General features: G+C 40.0%; 2 protein-coding genes across 3 annotated transcripts; one reads left to right on the forward strand and one right to left on the reverse strand.

Annotated features, from left to right (window-relative positions):
* Positions 1-2: 2 nt before the first annotated feature.
* grik6 (glutamate receptor, ionotropic, kainate 6) lies at positions 3-6,566 on the reverse strand. Its single transcript, XM_042506865.2, has 10 exons — positions 6,433-6,566; positions 6,169-6,254; positions 4,015-4,046; positions 3,732-3,911; positions 3,290-3,513; positions 1,973-2,070; positions 1,645-1,862; positions 975-1,194; positions 644-888; positions 3-286 (listed from the first exon to the last, which is right to left on the reverse strand). Exons 2-10 carry the CDS (start codon positions 6,251-6,253, stop codon positions 182-184), a joined length of 1,407 nt encoding a protein of 468 aa, XP_042362799.1. The 5' UTR covers position 6,254; positions 6,433-6,566; the 3' UTR covers positions 3-181.
* A 4,872-nt stretch (positions 6,567-11,438) lies between these two features.
* On the forward strand, positions 11,439-24,951 carry brpf3a (bromodomain and PHD finger containing, 3a). 2 transcript variants are annotated; one of them, XM_042506876.2, is made up of 13 exons: positions 11,439-11,767; positions 13,515-15,034; positions 15,786-15,942; positions 16,866-16,997; positions 18,136-18,264; positions 18,376-18,688; positions 18,776-19,105; positions 19,597-20,154; positions 20,240-20,297; positions 20,549-20,637; positions 21,550-21,647; positions 21,779-21,933; positions 22,021-24,951. In XM_042506876.2, exons 2-13 carry the CDS (start codon positions 13,533-13,535, stop codon positions 22,202-22,204), a joined length of 3,705 nt encoding a protein of 1,234 aa, XP_042362810.2. In that variant the 5' UTR covers positions 11,439-11,767; positions 13,515-13,532; the 3' UTR covers positions 22,205-24,951. The 2 variants fall into 2 exon arrangements, with proteins under 2 accessions (XP_042362810.2, XP_042362817.2); XM_042506883.2 differs by having other exon boundaries at positions 21,574-21,647.
* The last annotated feature ends 1,476 nt before the right edge of the window (positions 24,952-26,427 follow it).

Raw genomic sequence — 26,427 nt, forward strand, 5'->3', positions numbered from 1 at the left:
ATTTTTTAATTCAGATTTGGGGTTTTTTTAATGTGATGTATCTATAGAAGGAAGTTCAAATCATACAATTGAGTTAATGTTTCTGTCATATTAGAAAATATTCTTTAACAGCTATCAAACTAAAAACTAAAGTTAAAATGTTTTGACACTTGTATGTGTCAAATATGTGTCTCAGATGTTTCTATGCTTTTTCTTTATCTTTGTCAACATTTTCTTGGGGTTTGTTTGCATTTCCTGTCCTCAAGCGCAGACTCAGTTCTTCAGTCAGCACAGTGCAGCAGGATTTCTGTGGGATGGACATATAAATATAAAAAGTAGAGAAAATAAATCATTTGATTAATATGTTGATGAAGAGACTGCATATATGGCTGTGTGGATGAGAGAGCGTGACTGTGTGTGTCTGTGTCCTCTAGATTTTGCTCTACAGCTGATGTGAAAACCATTTTTTTCAGACTGTGTTGTCTTTAAATGGCTGAGCAAACATTGCAGCCTTCAGGCTTATGAAACAGTTCAAAACCCAATTAGATCAACACAGATACACAAAAAATGGGGCAGTTTGGTTTAATTTCTGAAAAGTCAACACTCTGGAGATGGATGTTGTTTTTTGCCTGAAAGAAGTGATTGTGAATGCTCTTGCACGCACCCTCTGCTCAGCTGCACTTCTTCGGCTCTTGGAGGTGAGCTCCAGGACGGCCAGCAGTGCACCAAGCCCCAGGCCCAGGGAAAGAACCAGAAACATCCCTTTGAGGCTGTGTGGCTGCACAGCTGAAGACTTGGCCCTGTTTGCTAAGCAGCTGCTGGCCCACCACTTGCTTCGCAGGTAAGCCAGCTCCCCCGCCTCACTCAGCTGTAGGATTGCCACGCTAAGGTTCTTTATGATGGGTGAGCCTTGGGGAAATTCATAAGTAAATTGTTAATTAGAGTACTGATTTAAATACCATTGTTTAATGACTTTTCAAAATGAATAACCTCACCAAGGGGGGCAGCAATGCTATATCCCCTCATTCCAACGACTTCATGCGCTCTGACAAGTTCACAATGACGTGCTGCTGCCAAGTCCAGAGAAACAGACTCCCCAATAAAGCCAAAGTTTCCTTCTTTTGCACGCCGAACTCCCTCATCCATGGATGATACAAAACTCTTGGTTCTCTCCATGTGCTCATAGATTCTGCGGTAAACTGGGTTGTTTGAATTCTGCATGGAGGAAAAACAGAATTACAGAAACAGCAGTGAAACGGGGAAACGGGTTGCTATATTGCAGCATCGACCTTCATGGTGCCGGTCATGATGCTGCATTATTGTGACTGTCATGACCTCTTGGTGATGTATGCTACATCGGAAATTGTTGTTATTAGATTTTGTCACCTCTGTTGCTCACTAAATTATTACATGCCCAATGTTGTTATGGTGGACACTTATTAATCTGCTCCTGTGGACACTGAATGTGCATAGGAGCAAGTCACCTCGATTAATGTGTGTTCTTGTTTTATCTTTCTGTATAATATTCTGTGTCAAATTGGCCCCTGTGCCAAAAATCGAAATTGAATTGAATTGAATTGAATTGAATTGAATTGAATTGAATTGAAAATTGAATTGAAAATTGAATTGAATTGAAATTATCCATGAGAGAAAAGATGTCTATACCTTGAAGAAGGCAAGGGTGGAAGACCCAGCCAAACAGCCATAATCAATCATGTCCTGATTGGCCAAGTCCTCAAACCCTTTCACTGTCAGGTGAGTGGACTCAGAGGTCTTTGAGGAGCCAAGGTTGGAGAGATAACAAGCCAATAGGACGATGGTAAATAACCACCAGCTGCAGCAGATGACACGCCCTGAAAGAGCTTTTGGGTGAGGGCCAGCACCTGACAACACAAAAAGTAGAAAAGAAAAATGTCTCAAAAAGAAAATGAATCAGTAAATTCATTATCGCCAGTCTCCATTTGGTGGCATACAAACTTATTTCGCTGTTTACCTTGTAGAGTCAGAGCTCCAGCTGTGTACCACAGACTGTGAAGGAGGCTGAATCTGTTCTGCTCAGTCTGAGGCTGACTCCACTCACATGGGCTGAGTCTGCATTTGCATAAAAATATTTATTATTAATGTTACTGCACTCAAAGGGAGTCCACTGGCAGAAATGTAAGAATTTCCACAGACAATACATATAATCAAATCTGTTGCAATAAACTAATATTATTCATATATACTATAATATGGACTGCATCACAGTCTCTCCTGTATATTTACAGTACCTTTGGGGTAGAGAACCACTGCGTCACGTACAGATAACAAAACAGCGCTGAGAAATCTCTGCCTTCATTGATTAATTTAAGCCACCTAAAAAATCAATATGAGTTTCAGTGTATGTTGCATTTAGAATATTTTTACTGCTTTAACTTACCGTGAGACAGCCCTTACCAACAGGGATTTGAAGCTGTTATATCAAAAAGCCCAGACTCCATTGAGAAAATCAGTCATTTTACTCCAGTGATCTGAGGAGCTGCTGGTCTACTGCTGCCTCCATCAGCTGTTGTGTGCGGTAAAGAGGAGCAATTCGAATATAGGGTACACTTGTACTGATATTGACGGTTTTAGGTGGCTAAAATATGTTTTGCTGTGGCTTTGTCCACAGTAGTACATCTCGTAGCTTACGTGCTGGTGTTGTGGGACTATACTTTATTTATCAGAGAGGGGGTCAGTATTTTATATTCTTTTATATTCTATTGTTAATAGAACAAATATAAAATACTGACATTTAAAGTTGTATGTCCCTCACCTAAGCCAAAATTAAAAATATAAATCCCTTCACAGTGCTTACATTTCTTCAAAATGCCTGAACTGTTTTGCAGCACCCCCACCATCCTCATAAGTAACAAACGTTCTCTATGTCACTTGACTTCCAATCAAATTATCTTGAGTCTGACTTTTGATTTATTCCGATTTCAGTCGGACTAACATGATTACATGTATTTAAAGAGTCCAGTTATAGTTAGACTAACACACTCATTCAACTGTTTTTTAACATCGTATACTGATTTTATTTTATTTTTTTTAGGAAACTGTTTTATTTAGTATTTTTTACTGGTTTAAATTACTGGATCCATTTTTTTTTTTGGTGAGGAAGACGCCTCTGCAGATAATTCATCTCACAGTAAAAACTTCCTGAACAACAGACACTGATGGAAACTGGTGAAGTTTCAGCTGGTTACAATCCACTATCCTCACTAGATGCCACTAAATCCCTCTAAATCTTATTCATTTTTAAATACATTAAGCTACTTGTATCACCAACCTGGCAACTATAAAGATGCAAGCAGCGGTCCCCAGGTAAGCAATGAGTATGCCGATCCATGTTTCGGCTGTAAAGGGAGTCAAGAAATCAAAAAAGCTAGCTCCCTCTGAGATATCCTTCCTCAGCAGGATGCTGATTCCTGTCTGCATGAACGGTTTGGTCATCCCCACCGCTTTCTCCCGAGCTGCAGTGAGAGTCAGCGGAGCAATCGCAAGGTCAGCCTCCTGTAGGAAATGCATGAATATTTACTGTGCATTTATAGAAACTCCTCATAGAATTTAAGAGATTCTGCTGTCAGCAATGCTGATATTGTTCACGCAACCTATTCACTGATTTTGTGTGTATCCATCGTGAGTCACAAATGCCAGCTGGGTAATTCAACCTCCTGCAGAGCAGTTGGTTTCCCTTTGTCCCCTCCAAATGTCAGTTTTCATGTACTCACCCCTCTCACCACCTCTCCAATCATCCCATTCCAGTTGCCAGTCTCATCCTGTCTGCCATAGGAAGCGTCTTTCACCAGATGCACTTTGTACTTGAAGCCCAGTTTCTTAGCTACTTCAGACAGCAGGTCCATGCAAAAGCCCTCCAGATGGGTGCCTTTGGACACTGCATATGGCTCTTGCTAAAAAAAAAAGGTCAGATCAAAATAAAATCAGTAAAATGTGCATTAACTTAAATGGTGTATTTACCTTTACTATAGGCTTTGAAAGAAACAAATGACCTACCTTTATAGTTGTGATTCTCACTTCTGATTGCACTGACGTTGAGGGGGAAAAGTAAAAAACATGTTAGTGGAAACTTGGAATTGTTCGTCATGTCTATTAAAAGTGAGACGTTACAAAGATATGAGGGGGAATAAAACAGTGGTTGACCTTCCTAAGACATCCCATGATATACCTGAGGAGTCAAAAAAAATTCTCAAGACAGGTCTGGCTGAACCTGTCATACTTCAGCACTAAGGGGTAAAATGCTCTGGGTTCATTTGTATTTCTTAAAGGAAAGTAGTATCTGAGCTGATTTATCATAAGGAGGTGGAGGCTTGAGGTGGAGGCTGCGTTTTCACAGACTTTTGTCCCACCAAAAGTGGGTGTGTCTTTCGCGATCCCAACTGCATTTCTTGTGACATTTGTACCATCAAGCGTGGATGTTGTAAGCCAAAACGTGATTGTTTTCCTCACCATCACCGGGTGTTTTTTGTGCCTAAATATAACCACACGTTAAACACAGCATTGTAAAACCTCTGCTGCTTAGCAGCATATAAATATGACATATCAGTGGTCTGCAAAAACATACAATGCCAACATTTTTATTATGATGATCAGTGGTGGAAGAACTATTCAGATCCTTTACTTAAGTGAAAGTACTAAAAAAAAAACGTCTGAAAACACTCTGTTACAAGTAAAAGTCCTTATTTGAAAATTGTATTTAAGTCAAAGTAAGTAAGTGTAATCAGGAAAATGTACTTAAAGTACGAAAAGTAAAAGTAACAAATGCAGAAAAATGATTTAAAACACACACACACCTAAAAAAAAACTATAATAATAAAAAGAACCTCCCTTACCCCTAAAAACCTGAACTATGTAAAAAAAAGTTGAAAAAATAAAACTATAAAAAACAACAACTAAGAAATCAAAGAAGAAGAAATTTCATCCAAAATGCTCAAAATCATAAAGATAATGATAAATAACACCCCCAAAAAACTCGAAATTATTTTTTTTAAAATCAACTGATTGATTAATCAACTAATTGTTGCAGCTGTACTTGTATAAAGTGTTTGGCAATTTAATTTATAATAAACATCTTATTTTATAAACTCTTACATATTTTGTTCAAAGATCTTAATTTGTAAAGCAACTAAAGCTATCAGATAAATGTAGTAAATTAAAAAGTAAAAAAAAAAAAAAAGACAAAAATACTCAAGTAAAATACAAATACCTCAAAGGTTTGAGGGGCCAACAAATATTGGGGATGCATCACAGTAAGAGAGCAAGTGAATACTGGTTTATTTTATGACTGACAAGTTTTCTCAGCTAAATTTAGCTGAATCAAAGAGCCTCTTTGTGCATTGGCCATCTTCAGTCTTTACTGTGACATGAAGAGATGTCTGAGGTGAACTTTGGGCTGCATGTAGTGACCTTCTAGTCACAACATGTTTCCGGTATCCCAGAGATCTGGCCACTCTCCGCTCCCACTTGAAAACGGTTTGCACGCCACAATCTATTTGGAGCAGTGTTTTAATTCAAAGAGTCTCAATGCCACGGCACTGTGAGATGGGAGGGAAGTCAAAGAGTATCAAAAGCTTCAATTCAGGCCAAGGCCTTGGGGATCCATCGCCACAGGGTGATCCTGACAACCATCAGATCCTCCTTTTCAAAAGATGACACGTATACAAGCTCTTCAAGACTTTTTGGCCACTCTGAGACACAAGGCCTTTGTCTGCTCCATAGAGTTGATTTATTACCGCTTTTTGTGAGAGCGTCAACTGGCTTGCTTCAATTTCTGTTTTTCTACAAGAGTTGGACAGGATGTGGTGCTACACTTTGACTTTAATCCGAGCTGACTGTTTATGTATTTATGTCTTGTCAAGCTTGAGAATTTTCTACCGAACCCAGCAGTGAAAACATGAGGGATTTGGCAAAGAAAAAAAGCAAACTGCCACCACATTGAATTACGAGTGCAGTAACCGGGTCAAACTTTGACGTATCACTGCAAGGTGAAAACCACTTTTTCTTATCTTGTCAATCACACATCTAGAACAACAAAGCACGCTCAGTCATGTTTGACATGGTTTGAAATTATTAGCGTTTGTCTAACAAGCCTGGTTAAATTTGTTATGTTGGTATTTTTGTGCAGACATGTGATTAAAAAAATGTCCTTACCTGCAGTGCACACTCCCATGTCTGGGAAAAACCCAATAGACAACAAAAAGAAGCCAAACAGCACCCAGATTTTCCTGATTTCCATCCTACAAGTTAGAAGAAAGACAATTACTGTTTAGGTGTGCATTAGATAAATCACGTGGCTAAACATATATGAATTAAGTCCTTCACTAATGAAAAAGCAAAGATGTAATTCAAATCAACACATTAAATAATGTCACTAAAATAATTGAGAAGACTACATAAGATGGAAGTCTGTACTACCTGACAAGAGTCCAAAATGTGACTGCCGGCACGTCAGACTTCAGACGGACTCCAGTGAGCCTGACTGTGATGCAGCTTGATCCAAAGTTTTTCAGATTTAAATGTGTTTGGACAGCCGGCAAAGTTCTTGTGGGTGGAGAAAGTGGGAGACTTTTGAAGGGGTGGGAATAAGCAGCATGAGGTATCAACATATAGATTTCACTGTGGAACAAAACGTTTTTAGTTATACTAAAAATGACTGTGAACAATGTCCTTGTCATATGAATGAATAACATCATCTTGTTATAGAAAAGTAACAATATATATATATATAGTATATTTTACTTAGGCTTTTGTATATTTACATTACATGTGAACAGGACTGAATATCTAAAGTTTCAGCTGGAAGTATCTGTCATATTACACTTACAGAGAATATACTTAGTTGTTTGCGTTTAAAGTCATTCTGCAAGTGAAAGTGTTGAAGCTACTCTTGTGCAATGAATTACTGATGAATAACATGTAGATCAAAAGATGAAATGCGTGTATTAAATTCCTTCAGAGGTGTTTGTGCGAGCTCAGTATGAAAAAGTTAACAAGCTGTACCATCAACGTTTGCAGCATTACAGCACTCTCTGCTCTTTATTAACACTTTAAAAAGAAAAAATCTGACCACAGAATGAGCTGACCTGTGAAAGATTTTGCATGGCCCTGAAGGTTTATCAAAATGGAGAGTAAAAAAACATATTGAGTGAAAATATTCATGCAGAGAACGACACACATAAGAAGTCTTTGAGAGATGGCCTTGGCAAAGTGTTGTAGGCTAAGTAAATGTTGAATAAGTAAGAATCTTTTTTTTTATTAAGGAACAGGCAGAGATAAAAACTACCAATCTGTTTAAGGCTAGCAGGGAGCCAGGACCTCTGTGCAGCTCCAAATCAATATTTGAAACAGTCCTTTTTGTCAAACTGGTACGGTGGGTGAGTCCGCATGACAGTGTTTTAATTTATTATTTAATGTTTTAAAAAATAACAAGCATACTGAGAGACATGCTTACAAGTCTCTTCAGCCCAATGAAGACATTTTCTGCTGTGTTTTAACATTAATATCTGAACCAATAAGCTTTATCCAGGTTCAAAAAAAAATTGGAGCAAGAGACAATGCATAATAGTTTAGTATCTTACAAATACTTTTTGTTAAATGACTTATGCTATAAATGTAATTTACAATCAAAGCCGGTGATCAGTTAACATCTGAAAAACTTGATAAAGCTTGATTTAAATCAATATGAGCATCTAGGCAACAGGAATTGTGTCTTTAGTGTTAAACGTTGTATGATGAACATACTTTTACATGTTTATTAGTGTTATGTCTATTTTCTTAAAATTCTCTGTTATATATATTAGGGTGATGGTAACATATCATAATTCCCCCAGGGTATCAATAGGCCTGTTGTGTGGGTTTAGCAGACATTTTTTAACTCCTGTGGTGAAACTACTGACCAAATAACTGCGTCAGAAAGAGATCAGCTCAACAGTATGATTTAAATCATGCAGACAATAAGGATATATAAATAAATTCCACAAAAGCCTGCTGGCGTGGTGAAACTATAGTACCTCAGCATTGGCAAGAAGAAGTAAGTGCATCTACTCCTGCCAGCTGATGGACTTAATTAAGTTAAAATAATTGTTGGCTTTGATGAGCCTCAAACCCAAAACATTACTGTCAAATCTACAACCAACGGACCAGAGGGTCAGAAAATGAGCTACACTTATTCTGATGGAGTCATTTTGTCGACTCAGCTGATGGAGATACAAAGGGTTTTTGTGTGAGTTATATATAGTCACACACAGGATGTTAGAAACCCTGAGTTAATGATTGCACATTATATTCATCCATCAGTTACATGTCATCTCCTCATACTATGGTCTAAATGCTGTTTCAAATGAGTCTTCACACTGGAAGGAATAAAGCATTTACATAAATATTGCGTTGATTCATTATTGTGTTTTGATGTCATTTTTAAATGTGCCTTAGGATTTTTCTTTTAATTGCAAACAAAAAACAATGTAAAATCTCCTTTTTGTCATTAAAGTCTCAAAACTCATTGAAACAGTACTGAGTGCATAGTCTCAGTGTTCTTGATTAAAAGTTGTAAAAAAAAACAGTTATGTTAAATCCATTTTTTTTGTCAATCACGCTCATAATATGACTTTGATTTTTTTTAGTGGCTCTGATTGTACTCACATGCAACAAATTAACAGAGACAAACAGCCGTAACAGCTGGAGACAATGAAAGAGAGCCAAAAAAAAGAAAAGCTTAGAAAAAAAGGAGTTATAAAACCATATAGAATTTCAGTCTGTGGTGTTCAATATACCAATTTCTTTTTTCTTTTTTTTTTGTCTCTTGTGTATTAGCTCTGTATGTCTCACATACTGTGATATACATTCTGTCTTACCTGTCTGTGACAGTATACACCTGTTGAAAAATCATTTCCTTTTTTTAGAACAAATAAACTACAAATAATCTACCTACCTACCTATTTATCTACGTATCTCATTCAGGGCCGTAGTTACACTTGAGGACACACTATTCTAATTTTTTTCTGTGAATTTGAGGGTTTAGAAGCTTCAACTAGGGCAGCAAAATCAATAAAGCATCCTAATTCCCCTACTAGAAATGTATTCCTGGCTTTGAAACTAAAAACAGACCAGACTCAGCATTAGAATCACACGGTCTTTACCAATGGACAGAATTTCCACAGTTTTTAAGGACATAGATATATTTTTAGAGGTTTACATTTGTGTCGGAATAAAAGCTTATTTTTATTCTAAAAAAAAAAAACAGACAAGGCTAAGGTAGGTCTATTTGTCAATAGTTTGGCAACAGTCCTACCTTGGACAGCATGGACACTGAGTCCTACAAATACAACTCCCACAAATTAAAGGGCCATTGAGCTTGCGTGTCAACGAGCATGAAAGTTCATGTTTGACCTCCTGAAATAATTTAAACTCAAGGACTACTCACTAGCTATTTTGGAAGTTACCACAATATGATAAACTGTATGAACTTTCACATCTAACTTTTACACAAACTTGGTTAAGAGCAAGTCCTTAAAATGCTGTGATGAAATTGTGACAGCGATAGTTTCCATGTCAACAGTTTCATCTCCATGACTCTGAGCAAAGTTGTTTTCAACAGTTGAAGACTGTGTGATTTGGTGAAAGGTCTGAAAAAAAAAAAAAACTAGTAACAAGACTTTAAATTTCATCATTATTTTTGTACTTACAGGTAAATACTTTTACAGAATTTGCAGGCGATAAGATTACAGTTAGCTGAATAAATAAAATATTACTTGTGAATTGGGCTAGTGTATATCCAAAATCCTGTGTATTGCCTTCTCTTTGCTGTACCCAAAAGTGCATGGATGCTGTACACATAAGATGAACTGTGTGCATTAATGTGTTGATGAAGGTTCCCAGTCATCAAGGTCACGGTATCTGTAAGTGCTGTTTCGTCAGCAAGTGAACTTAGTTTCAGTTTCTCAAAGACGTTTCGCCGCTCATCTTCTGTTCTGAAGAGGCTTCTTGGATGAGTGGCGAAACGTCTTTGAGAAACTGAAACTAAGTCCAGTTGCCAATGAAACAGCACTTATGAACATTTGATTATTGTTGTCTGTTTACTGCGGAGTTATTACATCTGAATATTTGTTTGTTGAAATTATAGTGTTTTGCTTGCAGGTGTATAAGGTGTACACTGTGGGGTTTGTGTGGTCATAACATTAGTATTCTGGATTATTTATATTACAATGTCTCCCTAAAAAAAAAAGCAGGTATATAACAGGTACACCAGAAGGTATTTGTAGCTATTACATTTGGATATTGTATTGTTTAATGTAGACCACAATAAGTCCTGAGAGGTAGCAGTGCAACAGGTACAGGGCCTATGTGGTTATTACATCAGGTCATTGGACTGTTCAAACTACAATTGTTCTCTGGCATTAGCAGGTGTATAATAGGTATGGGGGGTATGTGGGGTCTATGTGGTTTTGAATTTAGATATTGGATCATTTACATACAGTGTTTCTTTGGCTATAGCAGGTGTATAACTGGTACAATATGGTGACCTTGTGGTTATTACATTAGGATACTGGATTGTTTACATTACACGTTTCTCTGGTGAAAGAAGATGTATATAACAGGTACAATATAGGATCTATGTGGTTAATAAATAAGGACATTGGATCATTTATATTACAATGTTTTCTTGGACATAGCAGTAGCCTTTAACAGGTACAATAAGCGGTATATGTGGTCAATACAACTGGATATTAGGTTATTTAAATTACAGTGTCTCCTTTGAAATAGCATGTGTATATAACAGGCACAACAAATGCTCATATGATTATTACATTAGCGCATTGAATTGTTTAAATTGCAATGTCTCCCTGAAGACAGCAGGCATATATAACAGGTACAATAGAAGGTCTATATGATGATATTGAATTGTGTATTACAATGTGTCCTTAGAGACAGGAGGCGTGTAAAACAGGTACATTAGAAGGTCTATGTGATATTGGCTACTGAATTGTTTAAATTACATCGTCTCCCTGGAGACAGCAGATGTATATAACAGGCACATTAGAAGATCTCTGTGGTTATCACATTAGGATACAGATTTTTTTAAATTACGTCGTTTCCCTGGAGACAGCAGGTGTATATAACAGGTACAATAGAAAATCCATGTGTAGGATACGGATTTTTTTTTTAATTACATTGTTTCCCTGGAGACTGTAGGTGTATATAACAGGTAGCATACATTATGGGGTCTATGGGAAATAAAGACGAGGCCGTAAGGCGCGCAACATATATACAGTTGTTTTTCTCAGCGCTTCTTTCTGTCATGAGCTACAGATCGAGTTCGATGAACTCGATTAATCACTTTGACCAATCAGAGAGCGATGCGCGTTGCGCGCGAGGTGAAGCGTCGACCTACAATTGGCTGAGGTGGTTTTTTCCAAAGGGGCGTATTTTTCAAGCCATCTTGACTGAATATTTAGCCTCATCCAAGGAACATTAATTTGATATCTTCGGCATTTTGCTACCCTCAAGTTGGGAACTAGCATTGTTGGGAAGGTTTAAACCACAGCTATGAAACCGGGTCGAGATTGTGAGTTTGACCGGAGTCACAGCGGAGAACCGGGGTGCTGAAGATGACGCTGTCGCTCCTGAAATTACCGGCTAGCTAAGCTAACGGCTAGCATGTCCGCCTCGGTTGTAGTCTGTCACTAGCTGACATTTAGCTAGGTGCAGTTATTCTGTTTGGCACTCGCACTGCAGAAGACGATTTCACAAGGTAAACCACTCTGATATGTTCAGCATTTTTGTTTGGGAAACCTGCCTTTTTGTGACACGACTTCTGTGTGTCCTGTCCGACCGAGTAACGTTATCACATCAGCCAGAGACAACCTTTTTGCAGGGGTCTGGAGTACAAAGCAGCAGTCGAAACGTTGCATACAAGCGGTGTCGTGATCTAATGTATACATGCAAGTAATTTATGCATTTAGGCACGGTGCATACAGTGCGTCTGCTTTCTGGTTGCTGTTGGCATGTATAATTGGGCTGCTAATCAACTTGCAATCCAAATGTTGTCTCTGCTGTTGTGCGCTTAAAATGGCTGACAGATGTTAGATACTCGGGTTGGTATTTAGCGCTCTTCAACCTAACTACGCACAGCAACAAGGAGAAAAAAAATACTGGATACTGGCATGTGATTGGGCTGAGGGAAATGTGGGAATGTTACAGACTCCTGATTGGACCAATGGAGAGGCAGCTGAGCTGCATACATGCACGCAGAACAACTAACTGTAGTTGTGTTTTTGCAGCAGGAGTACTTGAGGTAACATGCTGTGTTTTCATTACAGCAGCACCAGAGTTGACCCCTTTACATTGTAAATGTCGTGGACAAGATTTCAAAGAAATACTGCACTTAAAGAGAAATGCAAAGACGACTCTCTCTATATTGGCAGCAGTAAAGGAGTATGATTAATCAGATTAATAACACAATTTATCATAGGCACACTGACAGAATATTAAACAAGCTCTGAGGACAGACTATAGCTGAATTTTATATAGGATGTGTTAATTATTCATGGAAATGGCAGTAGCATATAATTAATTGATTAATACTTTTTAACCACTGGTATTTATGATTTTATTATCAAGAAATAATGCTTTGAGCAACAAGGTGGTGGAATTAAGCAATGAACAGCCTTGGTGTGATGATAGGGAGGGTTGCTCAAGTTCATGTATGCACACTCAACATGGTAGGTCATATGGCTGGATATAATTATTTGACTTAATGACCAATCAATTAGTGGGTAAATGCACATATTGTGTATATTTCTTATTTTTATTTCTGTTATGTATATAGTGTGTAGTACATTGTAACATTTTTATTTTTATTTCTAAACCTTTATATACTAGTTTTTGCACATTGTAAGGCAGCATAATGCACATAATTTAAAGTGCTTTGTAAAATCTCAAAATGATTAGTAACATCTATTTAGAAATTACTAAATGCCTCTCACGTTAATATCAGGCAGATCAGGATAGTGGAACCAACCGCATTTGGTGTATTTTATGCAAAAAAATTAATTAATTAAATGGAAATCAAGGCAGTGAAATCCCACATGCAGATTGAGAAACATAAAACCGCCAATAAATGCAGGGTATTTCCCAGTTATACCTGCGTGTCTGCCTTTTGACAACAACAAAAAAAATCCTGTTTTATGTCACAATAAACATTTGGACATTTTTTGTTTTATTTTGGAGATTGTAAATTAGCCTTGAATATCATTCCAAGTGGCATTTAAAAAAAGCTTAAATGTATCATCTTAAGTTGTAATAACCCTGTATCGAGTCTTAGATTTGTTTTTCTTTTTTTACTGAAGACCGTGGTTAAATAGAATTGAGTACAAATAATAAATAGAAAAATAAATGTCAAAACAACAACTGCTGTAAATCTTTAAAGATAAATACACAAACTAGAATGTGTTGACACACATTGCATTAAATATTTTTCTTTCTTTTGTGTCTGTTAGGAGGTGGAGTAAACTCCCATGCAGAAGCTGAGGAGGTGGGAATGTGAGACAGTTGTTAGAGGACTCAACATGGGTAGGGGCCGAGGCAGAGGGCGAGGAAGGGGCAGGGGATCGTCTGGCCAGCTGCGGCCCCCCTCGCCCTACAGACTGCAGCTCTCTCCATCCAGGGAGACTCTGACGTATGCTCAGGCACAGAAAATAGTGGAAGTGGACCTAGAGGGAAGACTCCATCGGATTAATATCACAGATCTTCTGCCCGTTATCACGGAGGACGAGATGATGGCCCAGGACATTGCTGAGTGCAACAGCAACAAGGAAAACAGCGAACAGACGCAGAGTAAAACCAAATCGTGGAGGAAACCGTCAAACAGTAAAAGCAGGAGAAGCGGTAAAAATACGTCTCACCAGAACCAACGGTCCGGCTCCCAGCAGCACTCGGGACCGACTAACTCTCTCCAGCATCCGTCCCACCAAATCCCTCTGCCTGAGCCTGTCTTTCGTGTGCTGAGTTCAGTTAGCCCCTCAGAGGCGCCTCCTCTCCCGACAGCCTACTATCGCTACATAGAGAAGTCAATGGAGGAACAGGACAGTGTGGCCGAGTACGACATGGACGAGGAGGACCTGGCCTGGCTGGAGATGGTTAACCAAAAGCGGGTGTCTGACGGCCATGCGTCCGTATCCGCAGACACTTTTGAGCTGCTGATCGACCGCCTGGAGAGGGAGTCCATCTTGGAGTCTCGCAGCCAGGCTCTGTCCCAGAGTGCTGTTGACGAGGATGCTTTCTGCTGTGTCTGCCTGGATGACGAATGTCTGAACAGTAATGTCATCCTCTTCTGTGACATTTGCAATCTGGCCGTCCACCAGGAGTGTTACGGTGTGCCCTACGTACCCGAGGGTCAGTGGCTGTGCCGCTGCTGCCTGCAGTCCCCCTCCCGTCCTGTAGACTGTGTGCTCTGTCCCAACAGAGGAGGTGCCTTCAAACAGACAAGTGACGGACGTTGGGCTCATGTTGTCTGTGCCATATGGATCCCAGAGGTGTGTTTTGCCAACACGGTGTTTTTGGAGCCTGTCGAGGGGGTCAAGAACATCCCTCCTGCTCGCTGGAAGCTCACCTGCTACCTGTGTAAGCAGAAAGGCAGAGGAGCGTCCATCCAGTGCCACAAAGCCAACTGCTACAGGGCCTTTCATGTGACCTGCGCCCAGAAGGCCGGCCTGTTTATGAAGATCGACCCCGTCAGGGAGACAGGTGTGAACGGGACCACTTTCTCTGTGAAGAAGACTGCTTTCTGTGAGCATCATTCTCCAGTAGGGTCTCGGCGGGACGGGTCTGGAGACGAGTCGGTTGAGGGGAGACTTGTTGGGGGCAGGGGTAACCGAGGTCAGAGGTCATACACCCAGAGCCCCCCACCAGCACCAGCAAACAAGAAGGCAACCAAGGGCCAGAAGAAGAAGAGTACCAAGGGGTCGACACGTCGCTCAACTGTGCCTGTGCTGCTCGTGCCTCAGATCCCCTCTCACAGGTGTGACATTTGCATACTGTTGAAATTTACATACCCAGCATGCCTTATTCATTTCCTGTCTGTGGCCTTACAAGAGAGTATGAGCATTCTTGCAGGGTTTCACAGGAAACACTCGCTAATTTAATTAGGTTTTGATCCAGAGCATTAAGAGAGTATTTTATACATGTAAAGGCCAAATCACAACGTTTGTTAATTGTTAAAAATCCTGTGTCACATGCTTAAAATGAGCAAACACTACCTATATTGTTTAGTTTGTAGCCCCTGAAAAAAATCAATATCAAAGTGTACACTATTTTTGGAATGTTATCACTGCTTTACCTTGCAGTCCTTTCTGATGAGGAACTGAAGGCTTGATCTCAAAGCCACCACGCACCATTGAAAAAAACTGATTTTACTGAGCAGAACAGTGGAGTTGCTGATCTACCAAAGCCTAGATTAGTTAGTGTGTAAGGTATAGCAGAGAAAATATTCCAACTATAACAAACATCAGACAGGTTTGACCCGTTTATCTACATATCGTTCTACTTTCCAGTTACGGCTGAAAATTACAACAGAAATAAACAAGTTTGCCTATTTCACATATTTTCGCAATTGCAATCACTTGTCTGTTGTCTACCCCAAAGTGATGCTGTTAGTGCGAAATCACAGTGATTCAGCTAACTGGTACTTTAAATTAACATAAGTCAGTGGTGGTATTATGACCATCAGTGCTGCCACACAGTTTTAATGTATAACCGTCACATCTTCACAGGTTGAACAAGATCTGCACAGGAGTTGAAGTCCAGAGGAAGAATCAGTTTATGCAGAGGCTTCATAACTACTGGTTACTGAAACGACAGTCACGAAACGGGATGCCTTTAATACGCCGACTTCATTCCCATCTACAGGCGCACAAGACTGCAGAGCAGGTGAGGAGGGTGATAATATGCAGTGTGTGTGTGTGTGTGTGTGTGTGTGTGTGTGTGTGTGTGTGTGTGTGTGTGTGTGTTTGTTTAAAATGTAAATTAGAGAATAAAACAAATCATCTGATTAAAAAAATAACAACTACTACAGCTGGTGTCCACGTTGATTTTGACTTAACATCTATGTGTGGTGGAGCATCATAAGTTTTTAAAACCAGCACATTTACATTTCCAGTCATGAGAGTATCAGGCCTTCAGAACCAGTAAAGTCTGTTCAGGAAAGAGTGAGCCACGTCACTGGAATCAGACCACTTCACACCAGTTTGTTTTCTCGCACACTGAAACCAAAGCATAAGCCCAGACATCACACTTGCAATGGCTGATTCAAATAGATGGCCGGCGTCCACACAACCGTTCACAGCGCTGTCGGTTTTGCTGTAGACCTCCCACTGCTGCAGGGGGCGACGGCAGGTAAAAGTTCTGGATATTTGTTTTCATGTCTTTGGGGATGCATTAAGATGTTTATTACTGTTATTACTGTTATTAATCTGTATGACAGCATACATTCTTACAGTCATGTCTCTATAGTAGGTTTTTATACCAGTTTGAATTTGGTTATATCAGTTGGTTATTTCCTTTTAGTAAATATGTTAATTATACACAAGCTATATCAACAATGAGATCCATCTATTTTTCATGTGTGCCCTGATCATAATGATTTTCCTTTTCTGCCAGAAAACTTGGGGAATAATAAATAAACTTTCCAATAAGAGTCGGTAACCTGTAGCCCATTTGCTGTCAGAGCCAGAAAACCTCTTCACTGCTCCCACATCTAAAAACAAAAAAATGCTGCTGGGAAGACTCCTTATGATGGATTTTAAAGCTGAATCACAAGTCTTATCTGTTTGTGCTTGTTCCTTTCTGTTCAGCGAGAGCCTGATGAGAAGCTGTGTGCCGCAAGAGAGGAGCTACGATACTGGCAAAAGTTGAGGCAAGATCTGGAAAGAGCTCGGCTTTTGGTGGAACTCATCCGCAAGAGAGAGAGGCTAAAGAGAGAACAGGTGCGTCGCAGAGACTGGCTCTTATTATTTTTTTATTTTTTATTTTATTTTAGTTTTTTTTTTGCAAGACTCCCGTCAGCATGGCCATTCATAAACATCTTTTTTTAGAGCTGAAACAATGTGTCAAGAAATTAGCCGATTGTGAGCAAATGAATCTGCCACAATTATTGCAGAGGATTGTTAACACATTATTTCAAGCAAAAAATCCAGCTTCTCAGTTGTGGATATTTGCTCATTTTTTGGCATCTTTGTTAGATATTTCAATATGTTTGGAATTAGGACTGTTGATCAGACAAAACAAGCAATCTAAATTAGCGCTGACACCTTCTGGTTGGCTGGTCAGTCAAAATGCTCTTGTCTGACCAAAGTCTAATTGGTCGCAATCACTGGTTTTACTTGCATATAAGCATTTTTCCCCAGCAAAAAACATCAGGTGCTCTTCTAAAAGTACCCAAGTAAAAGAGTTGGCGCAAGGCAGTAGTACCTGCTCTGGATGGAGGAAAGGCAGAAGCATGCAGGGAGAAAGATTGGACCTCGGTTAATCCTGTCCTCCGTTGCTGTAGATGTGATGGTCTTTGTGGTATTTGTTCCGCCCCTCTTCCACTGGGATTAGAAAACCATAAAAAATTACAGTGATAAGCGCAAAACCCAAAGTTGAACAAGTTCAAATTCTTTGTGCAGAATAGACGCTCAGCGCCTCATCATGCCGCTGGCATTTGTGGAATATTTTAAATATGTGGCGCTCCCAAGTCCCATTGCAAAAAAAGACGCCACTGAAGACACTGAGGACACACAACACTACCAGGACATTGCTATCAGTGCACTGTGGCAGATATGTCTAACCTAAAGAAAAACAGCAGATCTTTTTTCCCATCAAAAAACCAGTTGGTTAAAGCGTCTGTAGAATTTCAGTAAGACTACAGACCTAATTTAAGTATGTCACCTTGGGCTCTGAGAATTTTTTTTTTTGTTTCACCTTTAAAAATGATTAATAATTTATTTGAGAAGATGAAAAGCGGGAGAATTGGTAATGAAAATAATGGTGAGATGCAGCCTTCATCTACTTTTATTCAGTATTTGTCGACTGACCTTGCGTTTCCTCTCCTCTCTGACGTGTGTATACGTCATCACTCCTCAGATGAAAATCCAGCAGGCTGCTCTTGAGTTGAAGTTAACCCCTGCATTGGTGCTGCTGCGATCCACCTTGGAACAACTGCAGGAGAAGGACACAGCAAAGATCTTCTCTCAGCCAGTCAATCTGTCAGAGGTTGGTGCAGTTTGAAAACAGTCTGCTCTCACACACACTTGATGAATATGAAGGAACACGGTAGCTTTGGCTTTGACTCGGCTAACAGTCGTATTTTCATGATTCTCTGAGGTCCCAGATTACCTGGAGTTTATTTCCCAACCCATGGATTTCTCCACCATGTGCACCAAACTGGAGGGACATGCCTACTGCTCCATCGCTGACCTCGAGAAAGACTTTAACCTCATGATCTCCAACTGCCTCAAGTACAACTCCAAGGACACCATGTTTCATAAGGCAGCATTACAACTGCGGGAGGTGGGTGGAGCCGTTCTCCGTCACGCCCACAGGCAGTCTCAGAGCATCGGCCTGGACCCCAGCACCGGCATGCATCTCCCAGAGTCCCCCAACAAACATGGCTTCTACAACTGTACGTGGGATGATGGTGAGTCGTGAGTGAGAACCCTGCTCTTTTTTTCTTTTTTTTTTGATTTTTACATGTACTTAAAGTCTCATCTGTTAATCTCTACAGTCGACTCTCTCCTGGACCCAGAGAACAGACTGCACCTAAACACAGACGAGCAGCTGAAGGCCTTACTGGACAAACTGGACGTGGTTGCATCCATGCGCACCAGCGGTGGTCGAACCAAACGCATCAGGCTGCTGCGCCGGGAGATCAACGCTCTCAGACAGAAGATGAGCCAGCAGCAGCAAAACTCTCAGTCTGTGAACGGTAACGACAAGGAAGACGAAGGAAAAGAAGAGGAAGAGGAGGAGGAGGAAGAAGAGGAGGAGAAGAAGGAAAAGAAAAAGGAGAAGACAAACAATGATGATGAACCTTTGACTGCAGTGTCCGGGACAGGTGAAAAAATATTTGTATTCTTTTATTTAATTACTTTTACTTGAATGCCATTTGGCCATTACTAAAATAATTTAAGCATTAATGTAACTGTTAATATATTTAGTTTAGTATATTTATGCCAATTATTTGCATTATTGATTAAAATGCTGTAGGCTGGCCGTGGTAGTCCATGACTGTTGTAAGTTGTTACCAGTGTTTTCATGTTGGGCTGACGGCCAGTGTCCACAGCCATCATCGCCACGGTGTTCGCACTGTTCGCCCTTTTCTACCCCCGTCGGCAGGGATTGTTTTTTAACAAATTATGTGATTAATCATTTGGTTTAAAAATGTCAATTTGTGAAACATTTGTGTCCAATATAACATCTTCGATCTTCAAATGTCTCGTAAAGTTAGTCAGTTTACAACGATCTAACACAGGAAAAGCAACAAAAGAATGAGCTTATTGCTTAAACTGTATTTATGATTCGTAATTAAATTTCTTTTTGATCCAGATGACTCTCCACCTGTGCTCGAACTTACCTGCCCAGTATCATCACCGCTGCCAGGAGATGCTCCTCTCGAACCTCCTGTCCTGGGCATCGTACCTGGAGGGCGAAGGTCACCCGGGCGCTCATACAAGCGTCAAAGGTCATCCCGCAGTGGAAGCAAAAGCCAAGGTGAAGATGAGGCTGAAGTTGGTGAAACGCCATCTTCACAGCAAGAGGCCGTTCATGAGGTCACTCCTCTGGGAACGCCCCCGACTCTGCCTCTGGCAGGGGTTGGTCGTCGTACGTCTGTTCTGTTTAAGAAAGCTAAAAATGGGGCGCGGAAGGTGAAAAACAAATCCCCACCACCACAGAACAGGAAAACGTCTGAGGGTAAAACAAACGGGTTGGACAGCAGCACCCCCACCAGCCCAAATTCACCCAGTGTGACCAATATCACCACCTTACCTCCCACTCCAAGCGCTTCTCCTACACCTCCCTCTCCTTCCTCACACCACCTGAGGTCCAGAGGCCCCAGCTCAGACAGCGAAGCAAACAAACTCCCTCCAGCACCCAGAGAAGGAGGTAAGGACAAAATATATCACGATAACTACAAAGAGAGATTTAAGAAAGTCCGTATTTGTCACTGTTTACTTTGTGATTTCGTTAGGCCTGACAAATGGGAAGCACACCTCTGCAGACCATGATGACGATGACCAAAAACTGAAGTGAGTAGAGTCACAGAACCAATGGGCCTCACACAGGAGCCACTCGTGTGAAAAGGTTTGGTCTTCAGTGGCGCTTTCAATATGTTTAAACAAACCTTAGATAAGAGTATGATGTTTGAGATAATATGAAAAAGTTCCTGTGTGAGGCCCATTGTCACTGAAATTCAAATACAGCCGTAGTCTCACCATAAATTATGCTTTCATTTCAAAAATCACCAACCTCTGTTGCTTTTCTCTCCTTTTATTTACAGCTGTAGTGTCTCGCCACCCAAACGAAGTCGTGGTAAACCTGCACTCGCTAAAGTTCCTAACAGTGAGAATGGAGACATCTGTGGGTCTGGTGTGTATGATGAAAAGTTGGTCACGATACAGTGATGTGCCTCTGGTTTTTGTGTGTTTATTGGACGCGTAATGTGAGATTCTGTACACAAAACTTTCTATGAGTAACACAGTTTCACTAAAGCTGAGTTGGGCGGTTTTCAGAAAAGGGCAATTAAAAAAAGCAGAATTTGAAAGTACACCCTCCTCCTGCAGCTCCCCGTCTGTCCTAAGCCCCTCCCACCGGACGACCCTGGACATGCATGCGCTTCATACAGGCAGTATGTATCTACTGGCAGTAGCTACGGAGATAGACATTTGGTCAGCAGCTGTAGCGACTCAGATTTGGTCAGCGCGAACCCCCAGCACAGTGGAGCAGGTAGCAGTAGGGTTGCTTTGACCGCTGATGGGGGCTCCCTCTTGGGAGCTCCCCACTATCCTGCCGTGAGGTTGCCTGAAGCGGCAGGGAGTGAGGCGGGGGACACACTGTGATTTGATGCTTTAGTTAATGTTACATAAATATGAACTTCAGCAACATTTTCTCTCCATCTCTGAAATGCTTTGCCGATATTGACACGTTTTGTTTTGTTCATTATCAGACTCCTTTAGACTCTATTTTTTGGTAAGTCTGTCTTACTTTTCTGGTTTGCTATGCAGTGTATGCAGTTGCTGCCAATGCTAGAATAGCAGCTTTCTTTGCAGGATTCTTCGGCGTTAAAAAAGTCTGACATGGAGCCAAGAGGAGGTGCAGAGGTCTAATGTTCTCTAAGAATCACAATATCTGGAATCACAATATGCTCAGGGTTTATGTGGCATTTTTAAGCCCAATGACACCAAAATAAAACTGCCTACCTCAGCTTTAAAATTTCAGTTTGGGCTCAAGATGTGTCCTGAATATAAATTAATTGCATGTATTGGAATATCCTGTTCACAGGACAGTCTACACTTCTGTCTTTAGATAGTGACACCGAGCTCGGACCTTTGGATCTAGTTTGGGCCAAATGCAGAGGATATCCATCATACCCAGCAATGGTGAGGATGTATTGCAGTTTATGGTGTATATACCGAGTCTCTGAGCCGACATAAAGAAGAAGGCCTCGTTTCATCCCATAGAAGGGCATGATAATTCAATCAGCTTTGACTGACATGATTTATTGTTACAGATTGTTGACCCAGACATGCCCCAGGAAGGGCTTCTTCACAACGGCATCCCCATTCCAGTGCCTCCTGTGGAGGTGCTCAAACTGGGCGAGTGGAGAGAAACGGAAGAAGGCGAAAAGCTCTTCTTAGTGCTCTTCTTTGACACCAAAAGAACTTGGTAAGATAAAGACAGGCAGGCTAAACCTCATGCTGAATTTTTGGTCCAGTCTTGTTGACTTGGAAAACTGTCCCTCTTGGTTTTCAGGCAATGGCTGCCTCGGAACAAACTACTGCCGATGGGGATGGACGACACTGTAGACAAACTGCGCTTAATGGAAGGCAAGAAACCCAGCGTTCGCAAGTCTGTACACACTGCATACGACCGGGCCATGGTGCATTTAAACCACGTGAGAGGAAATCTTAACTTCACTCCCTCCAATTTTATATAAAATTGTAGTTCAACGATTTTATCACCTTAAACGGGCTGGCTGGTTATATGTATAAAAGCTTCCAAAATGCTCTTTAAAAAGGTGGGAAAGAGTTACATTTCCTACAGTTGATGGTAATTGAAGGTTTTCTGCATAAAACTGTTCTGATTTAAGTGCTTGAAGACATTTTCATAAATGAATTTGTTCATTTATTCATGTGATTTTTGTAAGACATTTTACACAACCACTGTTGCTATGTGTTCATATACAGTTTTTATTTTAGGCCAAAGTAAGTCAAGACTCGGGTGAGAGAAGTGTAAATATTAAATCGTCAAAGGGATCGTCTTGATTCAGAACATAGTTAATTGTATTTGCCATTGAAATGTCACTGTGTTTTAATGAAGTGTGAAAGTCCCACTTAATGTTCACGTCATATCTGGACTCCGCTGAAGTTTAGCTCTGACGGTCATGACATTTCTAATTGTAAGCGGTATGTATACACGCTTACTATAAACGTTTTTCCTCCAAATATATCCAAACCTAAAACCATACCTCCAGGTCTGCGCTCCATTGAAACACATAGGATCCAGCCTTTTTGTTAGCATAAAGCTGAAGTGCAGGACTTTTAAAGAATGATCATCCGTTACATTCAAGCCGTCACCAAACCAGTTCGCACAAAGCTGAGCGAGCCTTTTGCTGAGAGAGGGAGCTCTCTTCATTTCCCAGTTTATTGGAATTTAGGAATTGTGATTTCTGAGGTAAATTTCCTGCGCTGGCGCACCAGAAGTTAGAATCCTACATGGGTTTAGTTTTGCAACCTGTAGCCACAAAGCTCAGCGCCCAAATCGACCAGTTAACTGTAATAATCTCCGAGTCAAATCCAGACCCACCCCAACACATTAATAAACACACCAATTTGCCGTTACACTGTTTTGTGTAAAGTACTGTTCCATTCAGATACGCAAAGCACTCATACAGTCAGCCCCCACTATAAAGCAACTATAAAGCAAAGTGACGTGAAGATAAGCGATTTTAAAATAATCATCTGTCCACATATCTAAAGTAACTGCTCTGTTGCTGTCAGTCAGCTGCATCCTCAGCTCCAGAATAAGTGTTGTCAAACGTCCTCGACATATTTTGCCAGTTTGCCATGTGACAACGGATCAAGAAGAGGCTGCTGAGTGTCCACACGGCCTGCTCAGGCGCCTAATATTATTAATATTATTATTACTATTATTATTTTTGCTTTCACCTGCTCCCCACCCAAAAAGTTCATTTTACCCCATGCCCGTAAGTTTATATAGATTTTTTTTTTCTCCCATTACACAACCTTTTTGTGGGTTACCCGGCATGTAACTACGGTTCCCTGACTGTTGCAGAACGTGCAGCTAGAACGACTGGGAGTTTTACGCTTTATGTCAAGCAGCCAGAGTGAAACGGGGGTAGGAGGGGGGAGAGAGATCATAATGGTGGAACAGAACGTAATAATATAGCAGAAACTATAGCGGAAACTCCTGAGAAGCATCCAAGAAAAGTTTCTGGAGAAGATGCTTCAGATAAAAAAGACACGCTGCAATCACAGGAAAGATTAAAGTCAAAAAAGACTTAAAGAGCCTTCCTGGGGGCGAGCTCACCAGCAGGCATAAGCTCTGCACTTCAGCTTAAAACAGCATTATTCAAAAAGAAATACATCAAACCTGGTTGAGTTGGCACCGGCAGTAAATTTAAACCAAAAAACTAGCAGAGTTTAACTATGTTTGACTCTTAGAATCCGTTTTGAGTGTGTACACGTTTTTCAGCAATTTTGAATAGTGCTCAGTAGATAAAACAGGATAGGTGTCCAAGAAGAATATGAACTGAATAGAAACACTGACATTAACTGCCACTGAAACAGTTCAACTTCAAGTCTAGCTATGATGTGTTGTAGGTGGGACTTTAGAGGTTTTTACTTATTTTTCCATATTGTGAAACTGTATCATGATACTAGAATGGTTGAGTACCTGGTGCAGCTACTCGGTTAGTGAGATGTGAAGCCACTACTAAGGTGAAGCTGATTATTTTGTGGTTATGACAAAATCTACTGCGATCACTCACTGAAGAACTTGCATTTTGTTTGCAAATCTGGCTGAAAAGACTTGAAAAGCACAATCGGTCTGTTAAAAAAAAACAAACAAACTTGTAGGATTGGGGACTCCTGGAGCCATATATGTGGCATAAGTGTGTGTGTGTGTGTGTGTGTGTGTATGTGTGTGTACGTGTGTGTGTGTGTATGTGTGTATGTATGTGTGTATGTGTGTGTGTGTGTGTGTGTGTGTGTGTGTGTGTGTACAGTATATACATATATGAATACAACCTCAGTGTAGTAAAGGTGCATGTGTATAGTTCTGTAAATATGTAAATGTATGTTTATATTGGCTTACATGAAGTAATTTAAGGAATGCAAAAATCAAATTTAGATTTTAATTTATAATTTGTGGCAGTCGAGAGTGTTATTTAAAAAGTAAACTATTGAAAAGATTTATGTATGATGCTAAGTAGCTCTTTGTAATAGTGATGGTATTCACCAACATGTCAGAATATATTCTCTAGAAGTGAAGCGGCACAAGACCTGAGCTCTGTAGACAGCAGTGGCCGCACTCGTCTAAAGAGTTGTTTTTTTTCTTGGGTGGAGGAGATTTTTGATCTTGTAATTTGAATTGTACCGCAAGATCTATAATCTGCCTTTGACAATATTTTCTCACACAGGAATAAATGCTGTTTGAAACAACTGTGTGTGTATGTTGTCCATTAACCTTGTATCAACAGTGTCACACATCAGGAGCTGGCTCCTGCACATTCAGAGGAAAAGGAGGGGTAATATACCAACTGAATATGGCAAGCTCCAAAAAATGTAATAATGCAACCAGCGTACAAAATAAGCATCATCCACAAGCCCAATTTTGGATAAATAAGCATCTAAAAAAACAATAGTGATCTATTGAGTGTCTCCTAAACGTAATTTTGCACCCTGGATTCAACATTTCGTGCCAATGGTCAAGGTCTTCACCTGAAAAATACCTTGACGATTGAGTTTTTTTTTTTATGCTACTTCAATGTAGAGCTGCAATGATTCCATTATTATTAATCGCTACAAAGAAAATTAATTGGAAACTATTTTTACAAATGAATAACTTAGTTTTTTTCACAAAAAAAGACATTTTTCTAGTGTTATGCTTATTATGCTAATTATGTGAATAATTTTACGCTTTTCACTGTCACAAATAGTATAAACTGAGTAACTGTGACAGCTTATCCACACGTCAGAGGAAATCCTGAATATGATGCGAGTTACAGAGAGAGTACCTAAAAAAATAAAACAATGTTTACCAACCATCCACAATGTATTCGTCACACCGTTTATGCTAAACATGATTATCTTTTGAACCTGTCTCAGTTGATTGCTGGCGTTAACTGTTTTTTGGTTGGTAGAGAGGGCAATACTAGGTCACAGTAGAATTACACTAATCAAAGACATTTACTGATAATGTTTGATTTTTTTTACAAGTCTCTTATTCCTCATAATGTTCTCAGATTTTTCAAGGAAATGACTATGTAATATGGTACTATTAATTGTATAATTCCTTAAAAGAAACCCATGTTAGTATTAAATAAGTATTCATTTAGCATTGGGAACTGTATTATTATATTTGTTGAACTGAATGCTGCCTTGTAGACCAATTGACTATAACTGCATGCTCAGCTAACCTGTTACACACAGCCTAAAAGACTTAAGGTAACTAAAGAAATTAACTGGGAGTCTATCAACTGTCTGTTTTTCTTATAAATAGTTCCCAATTAACAGCCTGAGAAACTCATAGAAAATTATTACAGAAATGCCAGACCCACAAAATCCAGCATTACTATAATGTTAAAGGTTCAGTGTGAAGGATTTAGGGGGAATATAATGAGTATGCTTTCTTTATTATATAATCTCCTAAAAATAAGAATCCTTATGTTTTCGTTTCCTTAGAATGAGCCATTTATACCTACAAAATGTTACCTGTTGTGGAGAGGAAGAGACCCTGGCGATAATTTGGCTATCTATACCAGGACAAAAAAGGAGGCACATATTAGGTTTTTTAAAAAAAAGGTCATTTTGCATTAGCAGGTGTTGGGCCAGCAGCCCGTCTGCGACATGCTGAACGGTGCAGGAGAAACAGATTTGTAACATTAAACTGCTTTATGGACAGTTTTTACTGGTACAG

This window comes from Plectropomus leopardus, chromosome 2 (assembly GCF_026936395.1).
Source record: "Plectropomus leopardus strain MGB_pleo_1.0 chromosome 2, ASM2693639v1, whole genome shotgun sequence".
NCBI lineage: Eukaryota > Metazoa > Chordata > Actinopteri > Perciformes > Serranidae > Plectropomus > Plectropomus leopardus.